General features: G+C 41.4%; 1 protein-coding gene across 8 annotated transcripts in view; it reads left to right on the forward strand.

The window, feature by feature from the left end:
- The window catches only part of neo1a (neogenin 1a), a 450,891-nt gene that overhangs the window by 143,238 nt on the left and 287,440 nt on the right, over positions 1 to 20,213 (forward strand). For all 8 annotated transcript variants that reach the window (XM_061974884.2, XM_061974877.2, XM_061974881.2 and 5 more), the window contains exon 2: positions 187 to 510. In XM_061974884.2, coding sequence (XP_061830868.2) covers positions 187 to 510 — 324 coding nt within the window. The remainder of the gene's footprint in view (positions 1 to 186; positions 511 to 20,213) is intronic.

Raw genomic sequence — 20,213 nt, forward strand, 5'->3', positions numbered from 1 at the left:
TTTCCCCTAAATTGTCCGATGCTGATCGGTGGCCGTTTTATCTGAGCCATCTGAACCTAAAATATTGGTGTTGTCGAGTATGGTCGTATTTTTTTGTAACGTTCAGAAGATTATAGAACTGAATTTTTAGTCGACCACTTTGTTCTGGTTTTAAAACTTTCCATACATTTTCTCCCACTCTCGCAGCATCTGCGCCACAGCCTTTCAGCCCTTTCTGGTTCACTGTGGAGCCCCAAGACACGGTGGCAGTCCGGGGCAACGCTGCGCTGCTCAACTGCTCGGTGCACAGCGATGCGACCACACCAGCGCGTATGGAGTGGAAGAAGGACGGCACCTTCATGAGTCTGGTTTCAGACGAGAGACGGCGCATCCTTCCCGACGGCTCCCTGCTCTTCACCCACGTGGTTCACTCGAAGCACAACAAACCCGATGAGGGCACCTACCAGTGTGTCGCCACCATCGAAAACCTGGGATCCATTTCTACTCGTACAGCGCGCCTCGTTGTTGCAGGTATGGGTTACAAGTTAGTTTTACAATACTACATCATTTTTGAGCTAAAAAGGAAAAGAGCCATCCGGATTGTTATAAATGCAAAGTTGAAAAGCCAGCATCTGTGATGGTATGATGGTGTATTAGTGCCCAAGGCATGGGTAACTTACACATTTGTGAAGGCACCATTAATGCTGAAATGTACATACAGGTTTTGGAGCAACATATGTTGCCATCCAAGCAATGTTATCATGGACGCCCCTGCTTATTTCAGCAAGACAATGCCAAGCCACGTGTTACAATAGCGTGGCTTCGTAGTAAAACAGTGCGTGTACTAGACTGGCCTGCCTGTAGTCCAGACCTGTCTCCCATTGAAAATGTGTGGTGCATTATGAAGCCTAAAATACCACAACGGAGACCCCCGGACTGTTGAACAAATTAAGCTGTACATCAAGCAAGAATGGGAAAGAATTCCACCTGAAAAGCTTCAAAAATTGTTCTCCTCAGTTCCCAAATGTTTACTGAGTGTTGTTAAAAGGAAAGGCCATGTAACACAGTGATGAAAATGCCCCTGTGCCAACTTTTTTGCAATGTGTTGCTGCCATTAAATTCTAAGTTAATGATTATTTGCAAAAAAAAAAATTACGTTTCTCAGTTCAAACATTAAATATATTGTCTTTGCAGTCTATTCAACTGAATACACTGCAAAAAGTCAGTGTTCAAAAACAAGAAAAAAAAATACAAAAATGAGGAGTATTTTATTTGAACTAAGCAAAATTAAGAAAATTTGGCTTGTCAAGACTTTCTAAAACAAGTCAAATTAGCTAACCTCAATGAACCCAAAAATACCTTAAAATAAGAATATTCTCACTAATAACAAGTGCACTTTTCTTGGTAGAATTTTTTTTTTTAACCTTTTTGCTCAATATGTTGAAAAATATTCTTAAGTAAGTAAATGCTAGTGCCATTATCTTGACATAATGATATGCGCTCGGCATTACATTTCTTGAAACCAGCAAACTTATACTAACTAATTTATTGTTCCTAATTGAAAGGCAACAAGGCAAGCGCTTGTTACTCTCGGGGTCTCCTAGCCGCTCAAGCAAATCATGTTGTCTAAAAATGCATTTTTCCATGGATAACATGACATCATCGCGCCAAGTGCGTGCTCTTTCAGTCAATTAGTGCGCATATATACAGCCCGGCCCCCGGACAACATTTTTTATTGTAATTTTGAAGAATTTATCTGAACGTGCATGAACTATTTCTGTTCAAAATTGTTTGAAATGTTAAATGTTTAAATATTAACTGTCAGTTTACTGTACTATGCCAACTGTACTACTATATGAGTACGTATTTTCTATTGTGTCATTGAAAATAAAACAGCAAAGTCCATTTGGCTGTCATCTGTTTTAATTATGAGACACAATTGTGTCAAAATCATGATTTTTTTGTTTTCATGCTTGAAATAAGAAATGATTACTTTGAAAAAGTAGTTTTACACTTCTGAGTGTTGATGACACAGCTTTGCAACAGTTGATATTCTAGTTTCAAGCATGTTTTACTCAATATAGGTCATAAAATCTCAGCAACAAGCTGTAATATCTTACTGAGATCATTTAGGACCAAAACCCTTAAAACAAGTAAAACACTCTAACATAATATCTGCTTAGTGAGAAGAATTATCTTATCAGACAGAAAATAAGCAAATATCACCCTTATTTGAGATATTTAATCTTACTTAGATTTCACTTTTTGCAGTGTATAAGTTGAAAAGGATTTGGAAATCATTGTATTCTGTTTTTATTTACGAGTCACACAACGTGCCAACTTCACTGGTTTTGGGTTTTGTACATCCCGACTTTGGGAAAGCACTTAAAGACATTCCTTTAAAGAAACAATTAATATTTATACTGATTCATAATGTATATACTGTACATTTTAAAATTATGTTTCAGTAGAACCCGTTGAACTATATCCCGCTTAACCCGTCAAGTCCACCAAGTTCTTCTTCTCCTTATTTTAAATAGGTGCCCGATTACCGTATTTTTCGGACTATAAGTCGCAGTTTTTTTCATAGTTTGGCCGGGCTCCAGTGCGATTTATATATGTTTTTTTCCTTCTTTATTATGCATTTTAGGCAGGTGCGACTTATACTCCGGTGCGACATATACTCGGAAAAATACGGTAAGTAGAATTTACAATAGAATTTGCGATCCAAAGGGGTGGTTTGTCAGAAAACGTAGTCTAATTGTAGGGCTGGACGATTATGGTAAATGGGTTATACTTGGATAGCGCTTTTCTACCTTCAATGTACTTTAGCGCTTTGATACTATTTCCACATTCACCCATTCACACACACATTCACACACTGATGGCGGGAGCTGCCATGCAAGGCGTTAACCACGACCCATCAGGAGCAAGGGTGAAGTGTCTTGCCCAAGGACACAACGGACGTGACTGGGATGGCGGAAGCTAGGGATCGAACCAGGAACCTTTAGGTTGCTGGCATGGCCGCTCTTTCAACCGAGCCCCACCCCGTGTAATTAATCACAATTAATTACACGATTATTCAATAATTTGAAAACATGACTATGTATTGTACCACCAAAACAAAACTTTAAATATAGTTAAAAGAGCATGTATTGTCTTTGTGTGATGATGTAAAGGAGGTGTGGTTGTATTGTATATTAAGTATGTGTCCACGAAAGGGCATTTTATGACATTTTTCTTAATACTTGTGTATGATTTTATTGTCATAATTTTATTGCATGATTTTTGTATCCCTTTAATTTAGGTAGCCAGGGACTGCATATGGAAATGAGCTATTTAGCTATAATCTGGTACAGAACATATCTGTCTTTGAGCTTAATGTTTCTGTGCATTGTCCCTTCAAATAAAAACTAAACTAAACTCAACTAAAAAAACCCCGACATAAATTAATAACGAATGAACCTCAACAAGTAAATTAATGGTAATAACAATACATTTAAATATCAATAGCAATATAAAAAACAATACAATTCAGTTTGTACGTTTTAATTGTTGCTAGTCCTTTTTTCAATAAAAAAAAAAAAAAAAATTCACTTATTCACTCACTTAGAGTGTGTAATTTTTGTGTCAAATAGAATTTTATCAAATGTTTGTTAATTAAAGGGGAACATTATCACCAGACCTATGTAAGCGTCAAAATATATCTTGATGTTGCAGAAAAAAGACCATATATTTTTTTAACCGATTTCCGAACTTTAAATGGGTGAATTTTGGCGAATTAAACGCCTTTCTAATATTCGCTCTCGGAGCGATGACGTCACAATGTGACGTCGCATCGGGAAGCAATCCGCCATTTTCTCAAACACTGAGTCAAATCAGCTCTGTTATTTTCCGTTTTTTGGACTGTTTTCCGTACCTTGGAGACATCATGCCTCGTCGGTGTGTTGTCGGAGGGTGTAACAACACGAACAGGGACGGATTCAAGTTGCACCAGTGGCCCAAAGATGCGAAAGTGGCAAGAAATTGGACGTTTGTTCCGCACACTTTACCGACGAAAGCTATGCTACGACAGAGATGTCAAGAATGTGTGGATATCCTGCGACACTCAAAGCAGATGCATTTCCAATGATAAAGTCAAAGAAATCTGCCGCCAGACCCCCATTGAATCTGCCGGAGTGTGTGCGCAATTCAGGGACAAAGAACCTCGGTAGCACGGCAAGCAATGGCGGCAGTTTGTTCCCGCAGACGAGTGAGCTAAACCCCCTGGATGCCGTCCCTTATGCCACCGAAGATGATCAAGAGAAGAATATCGACCCTAGCTTCCCTGGCCTGCTGACATGAGGGTATGTCTACAGAATATATTAATTGATGAAAATTGGGCTGTCTGCACTCTCAAAGTGCATGTTGTTGCCAAATGTATTTAATATGCTTTAAACCTAGTTACTTTCCTTTAATGCCAAACAAACACATACCAATCGTTGGTTAGAAGGCGATCGCCGAATTCGTCCTCGCTTTCTCCCGTGTCGCTGGCTGTCGTGTCGTTTTCGTCGGTTTCGCTTGCATACGGTTCAAACCGTTATGGCTCAATAGCTTCAGTTTCTTCTTCAATTTTGTTTTCGCTACCTGCCTCCACACTACAACCATCCGTTTCAATACATTCGCAATCTGTTGAATCGCTTAAGCCGCTGAAATCCGAGTCTGAATCCGAGCTAATGTCGCTATAGCTTGCTGTTCTTTCCGCCATGTTTGTTTGTGTTGGCTTCACTATGTGACGTCACAGGAAAATGGACGGGTGTATATAACGATGGTTAAAATCAGGCACTTTGAAGCTTTTTTTAGGGATATTGCGTGATGGGTAACATTTTGAAAAATGTGATAATGTTCCCCTTTAAATGCAAAAATTCTCACATTTATTGGTGCAATACATTTGACCAGTATTTTAGGTCTAACCATAATAATTGTGTAAACTGTTTTAAGTACATTATGCTTTATATAAGGTCATTTGTAGGTTAATTTGTCAGCGCAGTCAAACCGGATGTGGCGCACCGCGCTATTATTGTGAAGGGGGGGAAGTGTGCTGCTGTTTTTAGCTTGAAGTGTGGAGGCGATTTTCCCACAAACATATATTATACTATATATTCAGCTCAACAAAATGCAACTCCTTACCAAACCTTCATGTTTCTTAGTTCTTTAAAGGGGAACATTATCACAATTTCAGAAGGGTTAAAACCATTAAAAATCAGTTCCCAGTGGCTTATTTTATTTTCGAAGTTTTTTTCAAAATTTTACCCATCACGCAATATCCCTAAAAAAAGCTTCAAAGTGCCTGATTTTAACCATCGTTTATATCTTATATAGGTCTGGTGATAATGTTCCCCTTTAAGGTGAATGTAACCGCATCAGGTTGCAAGGCCTTGAACATGATAATGATTCATTTCTTTAAAGTCATAGCCACGGCTGGGCTGCAGGTTGTTAGAAGATATTTGTCTCGTCCTTCAATTAGTTTGCAGTAACACCTTGCTATGTAGCATGAATGCAACAGCTTTCTGAAAGGAAAAAAAAAAAATGGATGCTTATTTTCTATTCCTCCTACTGCAATGTCACCTTCCTCTGTGTGAGAACAGTGAGTGACATGGGATTATTGCACGTTTCGGGTCAAGTCGTGCCCTGTAATTCAATTTGCAGCCCGACGATGTATTTACTGTGTGCTCACCTCTCAGTACACCGCTGGCAGGTTTAAAGACACTCTGAACGGGTCCCCTGAAGGGCGTACGCTATGGACTTGTTTGGTATAAAGAGCTGGTCGTATTCACGATGATTGTTTCTGTGGAAAAAAAGACTCGCTAGACAGTTTTATATTGTTGTCACGAGTTGTCTTGAAAATGAACAATTGTCTGTGCATAGGAGAAGAGTTAGCATAGCATCAGGACTTGGGGTTCATCTGATTGCAGGCTAGAATTTAAAACAAATGTGATCGTTGCAAAATAGTCAGAGAAGTCCCGAAAAGTATCGAAATACATTTTGGTACCGGGACAACACCACTGAGTATAAGTACTTTTTGAACGCATTTAACAATAACGTGATTATAATGGTAATTGTGACAATATCCGTGGTATAAAATGTTCACATGGTTGAATCCCTAGTTGACTCAGAACAATATTTAGCTTGAAAATGACTTGCCTCTGCAATCCCGGGTCTCAACGTCCCTAGCAGACAGACTGTCGCGATACCTCCCGTCCATTTTCAGCTGCATGGGAATATAATGCAAAGATGAGCTCTCCTGTCAGACGGCCTCATGGCCACTGGGTCAGCTATGATTGGACTTTAGATACAATCACTTTCTACTTGAGGAGTGGAGACCCTGTCAGCAGTTGCAAGCACACGTACTCTTCACAGCTTGATTCATCCACAAACACACACACACACATTTATGGTTTTACTTGACATACATGACTGCCGATGTATCTGCAGCTGGTTGGCAGGTGGCCTGTAAAAAAAGAAAAGGTTAATTACAGTGTAGTGAGTGCAAGCCATTAGGCCGCCATCAGAGCCAGGAATGATGGTGCAGACACAGGGTGGTGTGGGCTTGACCTCTTTGATGTAATGACCGAACAAGTCACGGATGACCTGCGTGGCAGAGGGTATATCTGACAAATAACAGAGGGATATCTGGGATTGATTGCTGGGAGACATTCTGCTCACTTCCTCACATCATCGCCATTGTTCCCACACTTCGAAAAGGTCCCGCTCTCCACAGTTGCCCTCAAGGCCATAGTCATACTTACATACAAACATATTCATATCTGGGGCAATTAATCGATTAGAAAAACGTTGTTTTATGTTCTGTTGCTTCGATTAATCGGTGAATGAGGACAGCAGACGGTGTGGTAGTAAAAGTATATTTAATGACAAAGCAAAAGCTATAGTGCAGCTGAGAAGTGCACCGGAAGCATAGGAAAAGCTATGCAGGAACAAAGTTAAACAGACCACAAGCACACTAAACAGAACACCAGCTTACTAAGCATGTATATATATTAGGGCTGCAACTAACGATTAATTTGATAATCGATTAATCTGTCTATTATTCCATCCATCCATCCATCTTCTTCCGCTTATCCGAGGTCGGGTCGCGGGGGCAGCAGCCTAAGCAGGGAAGCCCAGACTTCCCTCTCCCCAGCCACTTCGTCCAGCTCCTCCCGGGGGATCCCGAGGCGTTCCCAGGCCAGCCGGGAGACATAGTCTTCCCAACGTGTCCTGGGTCTTCCTCGTGGCCTCCTACCGGTCGGACATGCCCTAAACACCTCCTTAGGGAGGCGCTCGGGTGGCATCCTGACCAGATGCCCGAACCACCTCATCTGGCTCCTCTCGATGTGGAGGAGCAGCGGCTTTACTTTGAGCTCCCCCCGGATGACAGAGCTTTTCCGGGCGAGAACCATGGACTCTGACTTGGAGGTGCTGATTCTCATCCCAGTCGCTTCACACTCAGCTGCGAACCGATCCAGTGAGAGCTGAAGATCCTGGCCAGATGAAGCCATCAGGACCAAATCATCTGCAAAAAGCAGAGACCTAATCCTGCAGCCACCAAACCAGATCCCCTCAACGCCTTGACTGCGCCTAGAAATTCTGTCCATAAAAGTTATGAACAGAATCGGTGACAAAGGGCAGCCTTGGCGGAGTCCAACCCTCACCGGAAACGTGTCCGACTTACTGCCGGCAATGCGGACCGCCACAATCAGACAGTCCGAAACCCCATACTCTCTGAGCACTCCCCACAGGACTTCCCGAGGGACACGGTCGAATGCCTTCTCCAAGTCCACAAAGCACATGTAGACTGGTTGGGCAAACTCCCATGCACCCTCAAGGACCCTGCCGAGAGTATAGAGCTGGTCCACAGTTCCACGACCAGGACGAAAACCACACTGTTCCTCCTGAATCCGAGGTTCGACTATCCGGCGTAGCCTCCTCTCCAGTATACCTGAATAGACCGTACCGGGAAGGCTGAGGAGTGTGATCCCATGATAGTTAGAACACACCCTCCGGTTCCCCTTCTTAAAGAGAGGAACCACCACCCCGGTCTTCCAATCCAGAGGTACCTCCCCCGATGTCCACGCGATGCTGCAGAGTCTTGTCAACCAAGACAGCCCTACAGCATCCAGAGCCTTAAGGAACTCTGGGCGGATCTCATCCACCCCCGGGGCCTTGCCACCGAGGAGCTTTTTAACTACCTCAGCAACCTCAGCCCCAGAAATAGGAGAGCCCACCACAGATTCCCCAGGCACTGCTTCCTCATAGGAAGACGTGTTGGTGGGATTGAGGAGGTCTTCGAAGTATTCCCTCCACCGATCCACAACTTCCGCAGTCGAGGTCAGCAGAACACCATCCGCACCATACACGGTGTTGGTAGTGCACTGCTTCCCCTTCCTGAGGCGGCGGATGGTGGTCCAGAATCGCTTCGAAGCCGTCCGGAAGTCGTTTTCCATGGCTTCCCCGAACTCCTCCCATGTCCGAGTTTTTGCCTCCGCGACCGCTGAAGCCGCACACCGCTTGGCCTGTCGGTACCTGTCCGCTGCCTCAGGAGTCCCATGAGCCAAAAGAACCCGATAGGACTCCTTCTTCAGCTTGACGGCATCCCTCACCGCCGGTGTCCACCAACGGGTTCTATGATTACCGCCACGACAGGCACCAACCACCTTGCGGCCACAGCTCCAATCAGCCGCCTCGACAATAGAGGTGCGGAACATGGTCCACTCGGACTCAATGTCCAGCACCTCCCTCGTGACATGTTCAAAGTTCTTCCGGAGGTGGGAATTGAAACTATCTCTGACAGGAGACTCTGCCAGACGTTCCCAGCAAACCCTCACAATGCGTTTGGGCCTGCCAGGTCTGTCCGGCATCCTCCCCCACCATCGCAGCCAACTCACCACCAGGTGGTGATCGGTAGAAAGCTCCGCCCCTCTCTTCACCCGAGTGTCCAAAACATGAGGCCGCAAATCCGATGACACAACTACAAAGTCGATCATAGAACTGCGGCCTAGGGTGTCCTGGTGCCAAGTGCACATATGGACACCCTTATGCTTGAACATGGTGTTCGTTATGGACAATCCGTGACGGGCACAAAAGTCCAATAACAAAACACCACTTGGGTTCAGATCCGGGCGGCCATTCTTCTCAATCACGCCTCTCCAGGTTTCACTGTCGTTGCCAATATGAGCGTTGAAGTCCCCCAGTAGAACGAGGGAATCACCCGGGGGAGCACTCTCAAGTACTCCCTCGAGTGAATCCAAAAAGGGTGGGTAATCTGAGCTGCTGTTTGGCGCGTAAGCGCAAACAACAGTCAGGACCCGTCCCCCCACCCGAAGGCGGAGGGAAGCTACCCTCTCGTCCACCGGGTTGAACTCCAACATGCAGGCTCTGAGCCGGGGGGCAACAAGAATTGCCACCCCAGCCCGTCGCCTCTCACTGCTGGCAACGCCAGAGTGGAAGAGAGTCCAGCCCCTCTCAAGAGAAGTGGTTCCAGAGCCCTTGCTGTGCGTCGAGGTGAGTCCGACTATATCCAACCGGAACTTCTCTACCTCGCGCACTAGCTCAGGCTCCTTCCCCCCCAGCGAGGTGACGTTCCACGTCCCAAGAGCTAGCTTCTGTAGCCGAGGATCGGACCGCCAAGTGCCCTGCCTTCGGCTACCGCCCAGCTCACATTGCACCCGACCTCTATGGCCCCTGCTATGGGTGGTGAGCCCATTGGAGGGGGGACCCACGTTGCCTCTTCGGGCTGTGCCCGGCCGGGCCCCATGGGGACAGGCCCGGCCACCAGGCGCTCGCCATCGTGCCCCAACTCCGGGCCTGGCTCCGGAGGGGGGCCCCGGTGACCCGCGTCCGGGCGAGGGAAATCTGAGTCTCGGTTCTTGCATTTCCATAGAAGTCTTCGAGCTGCTCTTTGTCTGATCCCTCACCTAGGACCTGTTTGTCTTGGGAGACCCTACCAGGGGGCATGGAAGCCCCCGGACAACATAGCTCCTAGGATCATTGGGACACGCAAACTCCTCTACCACGTTAAGGTGGCAGCTCAGAGAGGAGCTGTCTATTATTACTTTGATTAATCGATTAATAATCGGATAAAACAGACAAACTACATTTCTATCCTTTCCAGTATTTTATTGGAAAAAAAAACAGCATACTGCGTACAAATGTTTTAAATTACATTGTTCTCTAAGATTATATGTAACCTGTAAAAAAATATATATATATATTCCCAGACAATTGTGCGTGGAGTCGTCATGTATTCTCTTTGGCACGGTTTCGCTGTTGTGCAGAGCCACATATCACACAACCGCACATAGACGTCTCAGAGTGGGGGCTTGTGGGGAACAATATTATGTATTCAGTTTGGGTCTGAGGGAGGGGAAAAGGAGGGGAGGGGAGAGGAATTACAGGGCAGAAAGCAAGCGAGCGGTGTGCCGTGGTGATAGCCAGCACACAAAGCGCTACGCAACTAATGAGAAATCCCATCTTAACTGTCTGCTGTTCCCCCACACAGACGCCCTCCTCCCACTGACTCGCTTTGAACTCTGCCGTCCAAGAATTGCTCAAATGGAGCCACACGTCGCTGCTATTAAAGGGAAACCCCCCCCAGTTGAGAAAACGAAGAGCTAATTTTGTCCCCGCTCTCTTTGTGCCTTTGTTTAGGTTCAATTCCTGACCCCCCCCAACATGCAGGATAGTTCCCCATTCAGATATTTCTGCTTTTAATTGCCATTTTCCCCCCTCTGTCATTACTAGAAGGATAAGCAAAGCAACCAATCTCCTCATGACGTCTAAATGAAGCCACATATATGAAGCGCCATAATTCAACTTGCTTTAATATTAAGGTATTAAGGGTGTCATCAGACTCTTTAAAGGCCTACTGAAATGCGATTTTCTTATTTAAACGGGGATAGCAGGTTCATTCTATGTGTCATACTTGATCATTTTGCGATATTGCCATATTTTTGCTGAAAGGATTTAGTAGAGAACATCGACGATAAAGTTCGCAACTTTTGGTCGCTGATAAAAAAGCCTTGCCTGTACCGGAAGTAGCAAACGAGTAGCGTGACGTCACAGGTTGTGGAGCTCCTCACATCTGCACATTGTTTACAATCATGGCCACCAGCAGCGAGAGCGATTCGGACAGAGAAAGCGACGATTTCCCCATTAATTTGAGCGAGGATGAAAGATTTGTGGATGAGGAAAGTGAGAGTGAAGGACTAGAGGGCAGTGGGAGCGATTTAGATAGGGAAGATGCTGTGAGAGGTGGGTGGGACCTGATATTCAGCTGGGAATGACTAAAACAGTAAATAAACACAAGACATATATATACTCTATTAGCCACAACACAACCAGGCTTATATTTAATATGCCACAAATGAATCCCGCATAACAAACACCTCCCCCCTCCCGTCCATATAACCCGCCAATACAACTCAAACACCCGCACAACACACTCAATCCCACAGCCCAAAGTACCGTTCACCTCCCCAAAGTTCATACAGCACATATATTTCCCCAAAGTCCCCAAAGTTACGTACGTGACATGCACATAGCGGCACGCACGTACGGGCAAGCGATCAAATGTTTGGAAGCCGCAGCTGCATGCGTACTCACTGTACCGTGTCTGCGTATCCAACTCAAAGTCCTCCTGGTAAGAGTCTCTGTTGTCCCAGTTCTCCACAGGCCAATGGTAAATCTTGACTGTCATCTTCCGGGAATGTAAACAATGAAACACCGGCCGTGTTTGTGTTGCTGAAGTCGCCCGCAATACACCGCTTCCCACCTACAGCTTTCTTCTTTGCTGTCTCCATTGTTCATTGAACAAATTGCAAAAGATTCACCAACACAGATGTCCAGAATACTGTGGAATTTTGCGATGAAAACAGACGACTTAATAGCTGGCCACCATGCTGTCCCAAAATGTCCTCTACAATCCGCGACGTCACGCGCTGACGTCATCATACCGAGACGTTTTCAGCAGGATATTTTGCGCGAAATTTAAAATTGCACTTTAGTAAACTAACCCGGCCGTATTGGCATGTGTTGCAATGTTAAGATTTCATCATTGATATATAAACTATCAGACTGTGTGGTCGGTAGTAGTGGGTTTCAGTAGGCCTTTAATCCGTTTTAACATAATATAATATTTGTGCTTTTTGCTTGCTTTTGGCACTTTCAAGGACACCATTGCTTCGAAACGCTTGAGGCTCTTTTTGTTATTGTTCGGTACAAAGTAGTGTTGTCCCGATACCAATATGTTGGTACTGGTACCAAAATGTATTTCGATACTTTTCAGTACTTTTCTACACTGCAAAAATGGAAATCTAAGTAAGATTAAATATCTCAAATAAGGGTGATATTTGCTTATTTTCTGTCTGATAAGATAATTCTTCTCACTAAGCAGATTTTATGTTAGAGTGTTTTACTTGTTTTAAGGGTTTTGGTCTTAAATGATCTCAGTAAGATATTACAGTTTGTTGCTGAGATTTGATGACCTATATTGAGTAAAACATGCTTGAAACTAGAATATCAACTGTTGCAAAGCTGTGTCATCAACACTCAGAAGTATAAAACTACTTTTTTGAAGTAATAATTTCTTATTTCAAGCATAAAAAAAAAATCATGACTTTGACACAATTGTGTCTCATAATTAAAACAGATGACAGCCAAATGGACTTTGCTGTTTTATTTTCAATGAAACAATAGAAAATACGTACTCATATAGTAGTACAGTTATTAGTAAGAATATACTTATTTTAAGGTATTTTTAGGTTCATTGAGGTTAGCTAATTTTACTTGTTTTGGAAAGTTTTGACAAGCCAAATTGTCTTGTTCTATTGGCAGATAATTTTGCTTAGTTCAAATAAAATACCCCTCATTTTTTGTATTTTTTTTTCTTGTTTTTGAACACTGGCTTTTTTGCAGTGTAAGTAAATGGGACCACAAAAAAATGTCATTCTTGGCTTTATTTTAACAAAAAATCTTAGGGTACATTAAACACATGTTTCTTATTGCAATTTTGTCCTTAAATAAAATAGTGAACATACAAGACAACTTGTCTTTTAGTAGTAAGTAAACAACCAAAGGCTCCTAATTAGTCTGCTGACATATGCAGTAACATCCATCCATCCATTTTCTACCGTTTGTCCCTTTCAGGGTCGCGGGGGGTGCTGGAGCCTGTACCAGCTGCATACGGGCGGAAGGCGGGGTACACCATATTGTGTCTTTTATCATTCTATTATTTTGTCAACATTATTAAGGACAAGTGGTAGAAAAGGAATTATAAATCTACTTGTTCATTCACTGTTAATATCTGCTTACTTTCTCTATTAACATGTTCTATCTACACTTCTGTTAAAATGTAATAATCACGTATTCTTCTGTTGTTTGGATGCTTTACATTAGTTTTGGATGATACCACACATTTGGGTATCAATCCGATACCAAGTAGTTACAGGATCATACATTGGTCATATTCAAAGTCCTCATGTGTCCAGGGACATTTTTCCTGAGTTTATAAACATAATATGCATTTAAAAAAAACAAAAGAAGATTTTGTGATGCTAAAGAATATTGATGTAATCATAGTAGTATCGACTAGATACACTCTTGTACTTGATATCATCACAGTGGATGGTAGGTGTAGATCCACCAATGGCATTTGTTTATATTGTAGCGTCCCGGAAGAGTTGGTGCTGCAGGGAATTCTGGGAATTTGTTCTGTAGTGTTTATGTTGTGTTGCGGTGAAAATCCATCCATCCATCCATTTTCTACCGCTTGTCCTTTTCGGGGTTGCGGTGGGTGCTGGAGCCTATCTCAGCTGCATCCGGGCGGAATTCTCCAAAAATGTGTTTGTCATTGTTGTTTAGTGTGGTTTCACTTTATGGCACATGTTTATGACAGTGTTGAGATGAATATTGTGTTGATATTGTTAAACTGTCAATAGAACTCGCTGTAAATAAATGACAGTGAATACCTGTGATCGGTATCGGTAACGGCGGATGTCACTCATGGATGATTGGTATCAGAATCGGCAGCATAAAACCCTGATCGGAACATCCTGGTTTCGATCATTTATTATTTAATGCTGGACAGGATATGTTTGTGTTTGGTAATATGCATCCTGTGGTAATCATGCATTAATTATGTAAGTGATTGTAATGTCTCGGACCTCAGGCAAGTGAGGCAAGCTTCCTAAATACCCTCAGACATTCCAATATGTCTTTTACTAACACACGTCTCTCATACTGCGATTCAATAGGTCAACCAATTAAAATATACTCGTAACGGCCACCCCCCATGAGGAGATCAATATGGAGGTCATTCCCCTGTAATGTTGCCGTATTAACCTTGCAGCTTCGAACCTTCTTAGCTTCAGTATTTCGACACACCAAAAATAGTTCATCCAGTAAAGGTTAGACTGAGCCCCATACTTCCCACCACACTCAAAAATGTCAAAATTGAATTGAGAATGTCTCCCAATTCCAGCTCAACGCCATCTAATTGAATTGAGGTTGCAAACCGGAAGTAGAATTGCAATTCCAATTAGAGGTAAAGGTAATCCAATTGAAAATCCAATTGACATTTCTCAACCAATTCAAACTGTTTCAAAGTAAAAAAAAACAAACAAACACAAAACTGTACTTTTTCAGGACTTATAGCACTCTGTGTACTGAATGCTGTCATGCTAGGATGCTAACTGTTAGCATATTAGCATTTTCACCAATTCCGGAGGTATAAAACTAAAAGTCAAAAATGTTTGACTTGACACTATCTTGCTAGCATGCTTAATGTTAGCATGTTGACATTTTAATTCTGGAGGTATAAAACTTAAAGCCATAGATATAGTTACTGGACACTGTCTTGTTAGTATGTTAGCATTTTAGCTATTTTTGGAGGTATGACACTAAAAGTCATGGATATTATTACTTTACGTTATCTTGCGAGCATGCAAATATTTAAGCCAATGTTGGAGGTATAATACTAAAACAATGTATATTTTTACTTAGCGCTGTCTTGCTAGCATGCTAAATGTTAGCATGTTGGCATTGTAGCCAATTCTGGAGGTATGAAACTTAAAGCCATATATATTGTTACTTGACACTGTCTTTCTAGCATGATAAGTGTTAGTATGTTAGCATTTTAGCTAATTTTGGAGGTATGAAACTAAAAGTCATGGATATTGTTACTTTATGTTATATTGCTAGCATGCAAATATTTAAGCCAATTTTGCAGGTATAAAACTAAAAGCAATGTATATTTTTACTTTGCGCTGTCTTGCTGGCATGGTAAATGTTAGCATGTTGGCATTGTAGCCAATTCTGGAGGTATCAAACCAAAAGTTATGGATATTCTTACACTATCTTGTAAGCGAGCTAAATGAAAGCATGTTGGTATTTTGGCCAATTTTAGAGGTACGAAATTAAAAGTAATGGATATTGTTACTTGACACTATCTTTCGAGCATGTTAAGTGTTAGCTGCATGTTGGCATTTTGGTAAATTTTTGAGGTATGAAACTAAAAATCATGGATATTGTTACTTGATACCATCGTGCTAGCATGCTAAGTGACAGCGTGTTTGTCATTTTGGCCAATTTTGCAGGTATTGAACTAAAAGTCATTAGTATTGTTACTTTACGGCTTACGCTATCTTGCTAGCATGCTAACTATAAGTGTTAGTATGTTAGCATTTTAGCTATTTTTGGAGGTATGAAACTAAAAGTCATGGATGTTTTTACTTTATGTTATCTTGCTAGCATGCAAATATTTAAGCCAATTTTGCAGGTATAAAACTAAAAACAATGTATATTTTTACTTTGCGCTGTCTTGCTAGCATGCTAAATGTTAGCATGTTGGCATTGTAGCCAATTCTGGAGGTATGAAACTAAAAGTTTTGGCTATTGTTACACTATCTTGCTAGCATGCTAAATGAAAGCATGTTGGTATTTTGGCCAATTTTAGAGGTACGAAACTAAAAGTCATGGATATTGTTACTCAGCACTATCTTTCTAGCATGTTAAGTGAAGTGAAGTGAAGTGAATTATACTTATATAGCGCTTTTTCTCAAGTGACTCAAAGCGCTTTACATAGTGAAACCCTATCTAAGTTACATTTAAACCAGTGTGGGTGGCACTGGGAGCAGGTGGGTAAAGTGTCTTGCCCAAGGACACAACGGCAGTGACTAGTATGGCGGAAGCCGGGATCGAACCTGCAACCCTCAAGTTGCTGGCACGGCCGCTCTACCAACCGAGCTATTGGTTGGTTGGTTGGTTGGTTGGTTGGTTGGTTGGTTGGTTGGTTGGTTGGTTGGTTGGTTGGTTGGTTGGTTGGTTGGTTGGTTGGTTGGTTGGTTGGTTGGTTGGTTGGTTGGTTGGTTGGTTGGTTGGTTGGTTGGTTGGTTGGTTGGTTGGTTGGTTGGTTGGTTGGTTGGTTGGTTGGTTGGTTGGTTGGTTGGTTGGTTGGTTGGTTGGTTGGTTGGTTGGTTGGTTGCATGTTGGCATTTTGGTAAAAATCCTGGATATTGTTATTTGATACCATCGTGCTAGCATGCTAAGTGATAGCGTGTTTGGCATTTTGGCCAATTTTGGAGGTATGGAACTAAAAGTCATTGTTATTGTTACTTTACGGCTCACGCTCTCTTGCTAGCATGCTAACTATAAGTGTTAGGATCTTAGCATTTTATCCAATTGTTTTGGTATAAAACAAAAAGTTGAGAATATTATTTTCAAAGTGTAGGAAAAATATTTAATTTCCCAGAATGCTTGTATCAAAAATTTAGTAAATATGTATTTAATTATTAGTGTTTGTAAAGTAATTTTAGTATTTAAGCCAAAACATTTGTGGGAAATTATTATTTATTACTTGGCTGTAAATAATTTATCTGAACTGCAAATAATTTAATTCCACTTCCTGTAATTTATGCCAGTATTATGCCTTACGAATCCATATTGCAAATTGTAAAAGATATCAATCAAATCGATGATTTTACCCAGCCCGACTGACCACTTCCTCAGTGAATGAAATGTATCTTTGACACTTGTTTTTCTCTTTTCATACCCCTTCTCTTTCACTTTTTTTTTTTTTTTTTTGTCAACGACTCAATATATTTTCTTTTTACTACCTCTCCCCGACTCTATTTCTTCTTTATGATCCTCTCAGACCTCTGCACAGCTCAAACACACCCCGTGGCCCACAGACACACTTGTGTTGCATTACAGTTCCACAGCGACCACATTGCTTACTCATAAAGAGAGAGGGAATGGCAAAGCAACCGTCATAAAACAACAACACAAACATGTCTTTCATTCTCCAAGGAACCACCATAACGAGACCAGAGGGTTGCCCGCATATCTTGTCGCGCCTCAGCCCGACGTCAACATAAGCGGTTGTCAACATAAACAAAAGCAAAACCACCACTTGTGACATTGGCTAAAACATGGAAAACAAGCGATAATAAAATATTTGGTAACACTTTAGTATGGGGAACACATATTCACCATTAATTGGTTTCTCATTAACATGCAAATTAGTAACATATTAGCTCTTAATTAGTCATTATTAAGTACTTATTAATGCCTTGTTCTATTATACAACCAGTAAGCCATTAACTAAGAGTATTCCCTCAATAACCTCAGAATTATTGCTTATTAGTAACCCTAACCCTTATATGTTCCCCTAGTGTCCAAATAACTCTAAATTAAGTCTTTGTTACTTTAATAAGCAACTAATTAATGGTGAATATGTTCCCCATACTAAAGTGTTACCAAATATATATTTGTTGGCAGTGTACTTGTGCATATTTGTATTTATATTATTCTGTTTTCACAATCTTTATCTAATAGTGCTAATGCAGTGACTGCGGCATTTTAAGGCAAATATCTTAAACATAAAAATTTAATGGGTGTATTTTGTTATTTGCCGGCTTAGATTCCGGGGTAATACTGCAATGCTTTTAATTTGAAGCTTATTTTGCACTGAAGAGGAAGTCACTGTGTGTAAGGACTCAGGAGTGTAACTGGATAGTAGTTGCTGTTGTTATTCTAGTCTGCTTAGCGATAATGATTATTCACAATATTACAATACTTGTTGACTTAATCCAGTCTTTAAAAAAAAAAAAAATTATGATTTTTTTTTGTACTTAATTGTCGATAAAAGGTGTCTACCATGTATGCCGATGTCGACCTAAGCAAGCTCTTTTAAGTAACAAGAAAAACAGTGGACCGGGACTTGATGGGCTGTATGATATTTGTTGATGATATAACCAAGATAAATATGTGAATAAAAATATAGAAAAATAACCTAAAATAAGTTAGTTTGTGCATGCCTACTCATTTTAACTATCTGCAGCCTATGTGTCAAAGTCAAGGCAATTAATGATCTATGATATCTGATGATATTTGATTAGTATTAGAACCGGCCCACAGGCCACAGCCGCCTGCTGCTGTTTTGCACGCACCAATACTCCATCAGTGTTGGCGCTAGGAATTTTCAAAATGCCACTAAGTCATAAAAATGGGGTCCCAGAGTACATTTTTGGGGTCCCACTTTTTTGCAACCGTTTTAAAAACAAATGATAAATATATGCATTATCCTGTTATATCTCACATTCTATATTGTGTTTTGGAAAAAGATTGTCATAAACATTACTTAATTCATTAAAAAAAAAAAAAAAAGCAAAAGAAAACACATTTTTATGCATATGTAAATGTATTCAGCTATACAAATTGATTCCCTTTCTTCTAGAGATGTCCGATAATATCGGCCGATAAATGCTTTAAAATGTAATATCGGAAATTATCGGTATCGGTTTCAAAAAGTAAAATGAATTACTTTTTTAAAACGGTACATATCCGGTAAAACACGGACGACTCCCGAATTTCAGTACCCGTCCTGAAAATCTCCCGGGGAAACCATTCTCCCGAATTTCTCCCGATTTCCACCCGGACAACAATATTGTGGGCGTGCCTTAAAGGCACTACCTTTAGCGTCTTCTACAACCTGTCATCACGTCTGCTTATCCTCCATACAAACAGCGTGCCGGCCCAGTCACATAATATATGCGGCTTTTACACACACATAAGTGAATGCAAAGCATACTTGATCAACAGCCATACAGGTCACACTCAGGGTGGCCGTATAAACAACTTTAACACTGTTACAAATATGCGCCACACTGTGAACCCACACCAAACAAGAATGACCAACACATTTGGGGAGAACTTCCGCACCGTAACACAAACATAGACATAAACACAACAGAACAAATACCCAGAACCCCTTGCAGCACTAACTCTAACACAAGTATGCTCTAGTATACTCTGGACTGAAGCTGTGTGCCTTCATTGTTTTTGTAGCTGTTGTTTTGAGGCATGTTTTAAAAAAAGAATGCACTTTGTGAAAGTCAAAGTATAGTATTTCCCATAGTTGTAGTGGGTATTAGGATTATCTCAGGGAGAGCATGTCCCAAATTCCAAGCTGCTGTTTTGAGGCATGTTAAAAAAAATAATGCACTTTGTGACTTCAATAATAAATATGGCAGTGCCATTTTGGCACTTTTTTCTTCAACTGTAGTTGAAGTTGTTCTCTTATTTTGTAAAACCTTGTTTTTGATTGATTGATTGAAACTTGTATTAGTAGATTGCACAGTACAGTACATATTCCGTACAATTGCCCACTAAATGGTAACATCCGAATACGTTTTCAACTTGTTTTAAGTCGGGGTCCACGTTAATCAATTCATGGTAAAGTTACATTGTTTAATGCATCCAGCGGGGCATCACAACAAAATTAGGCATAATAATGTGTTAATTCCACGACTGTATATATCGGTATCGGTTGATATCGGAATCGGTAATTAAGAGTTGGACAATATCGGATATCGGCAAAATAGCCATTATCGGACATCTCTACTTTCTTTTTATTTCACAAAAAGAGGTGAAATAACTGAAAACATGTTTTGTATTCTAGTTTCTTCAAAATAGCCACCCTTTGCTCTGATTACTTTTTTGCACACTCTTGGAATTCGGTCGATGAGCTTCAATGGTTTTCACTTCACAGGTGTGCTTGAAGCTCAACGAGAGAATGCCAAGAGTGTGCGAAAAAGTAATCGGAGCAAAGGGTGGCTATTTTGTAGAAACTAGAATACAAAACATGTTTTCAGTTATTTCACTTTTTTTTGTTAAGTACATAACTCCACATGTGTTCATTC

This window comes from Nerophis lumbriciformis, linkage group LG15, assembly GCF_033978685.3.
Source record: "Nerophis lumbriciformis linkage group LG15, RoL_Nlum_v2.1, whole genome shotgun sequence".
Taxonomy (NCBI): Eukaryota; Metazoa; Chordata; class Actinopteri; order Syngnathiformes; family Syngnathidae; genus Nerophis; species Nerophis lumbriciformis.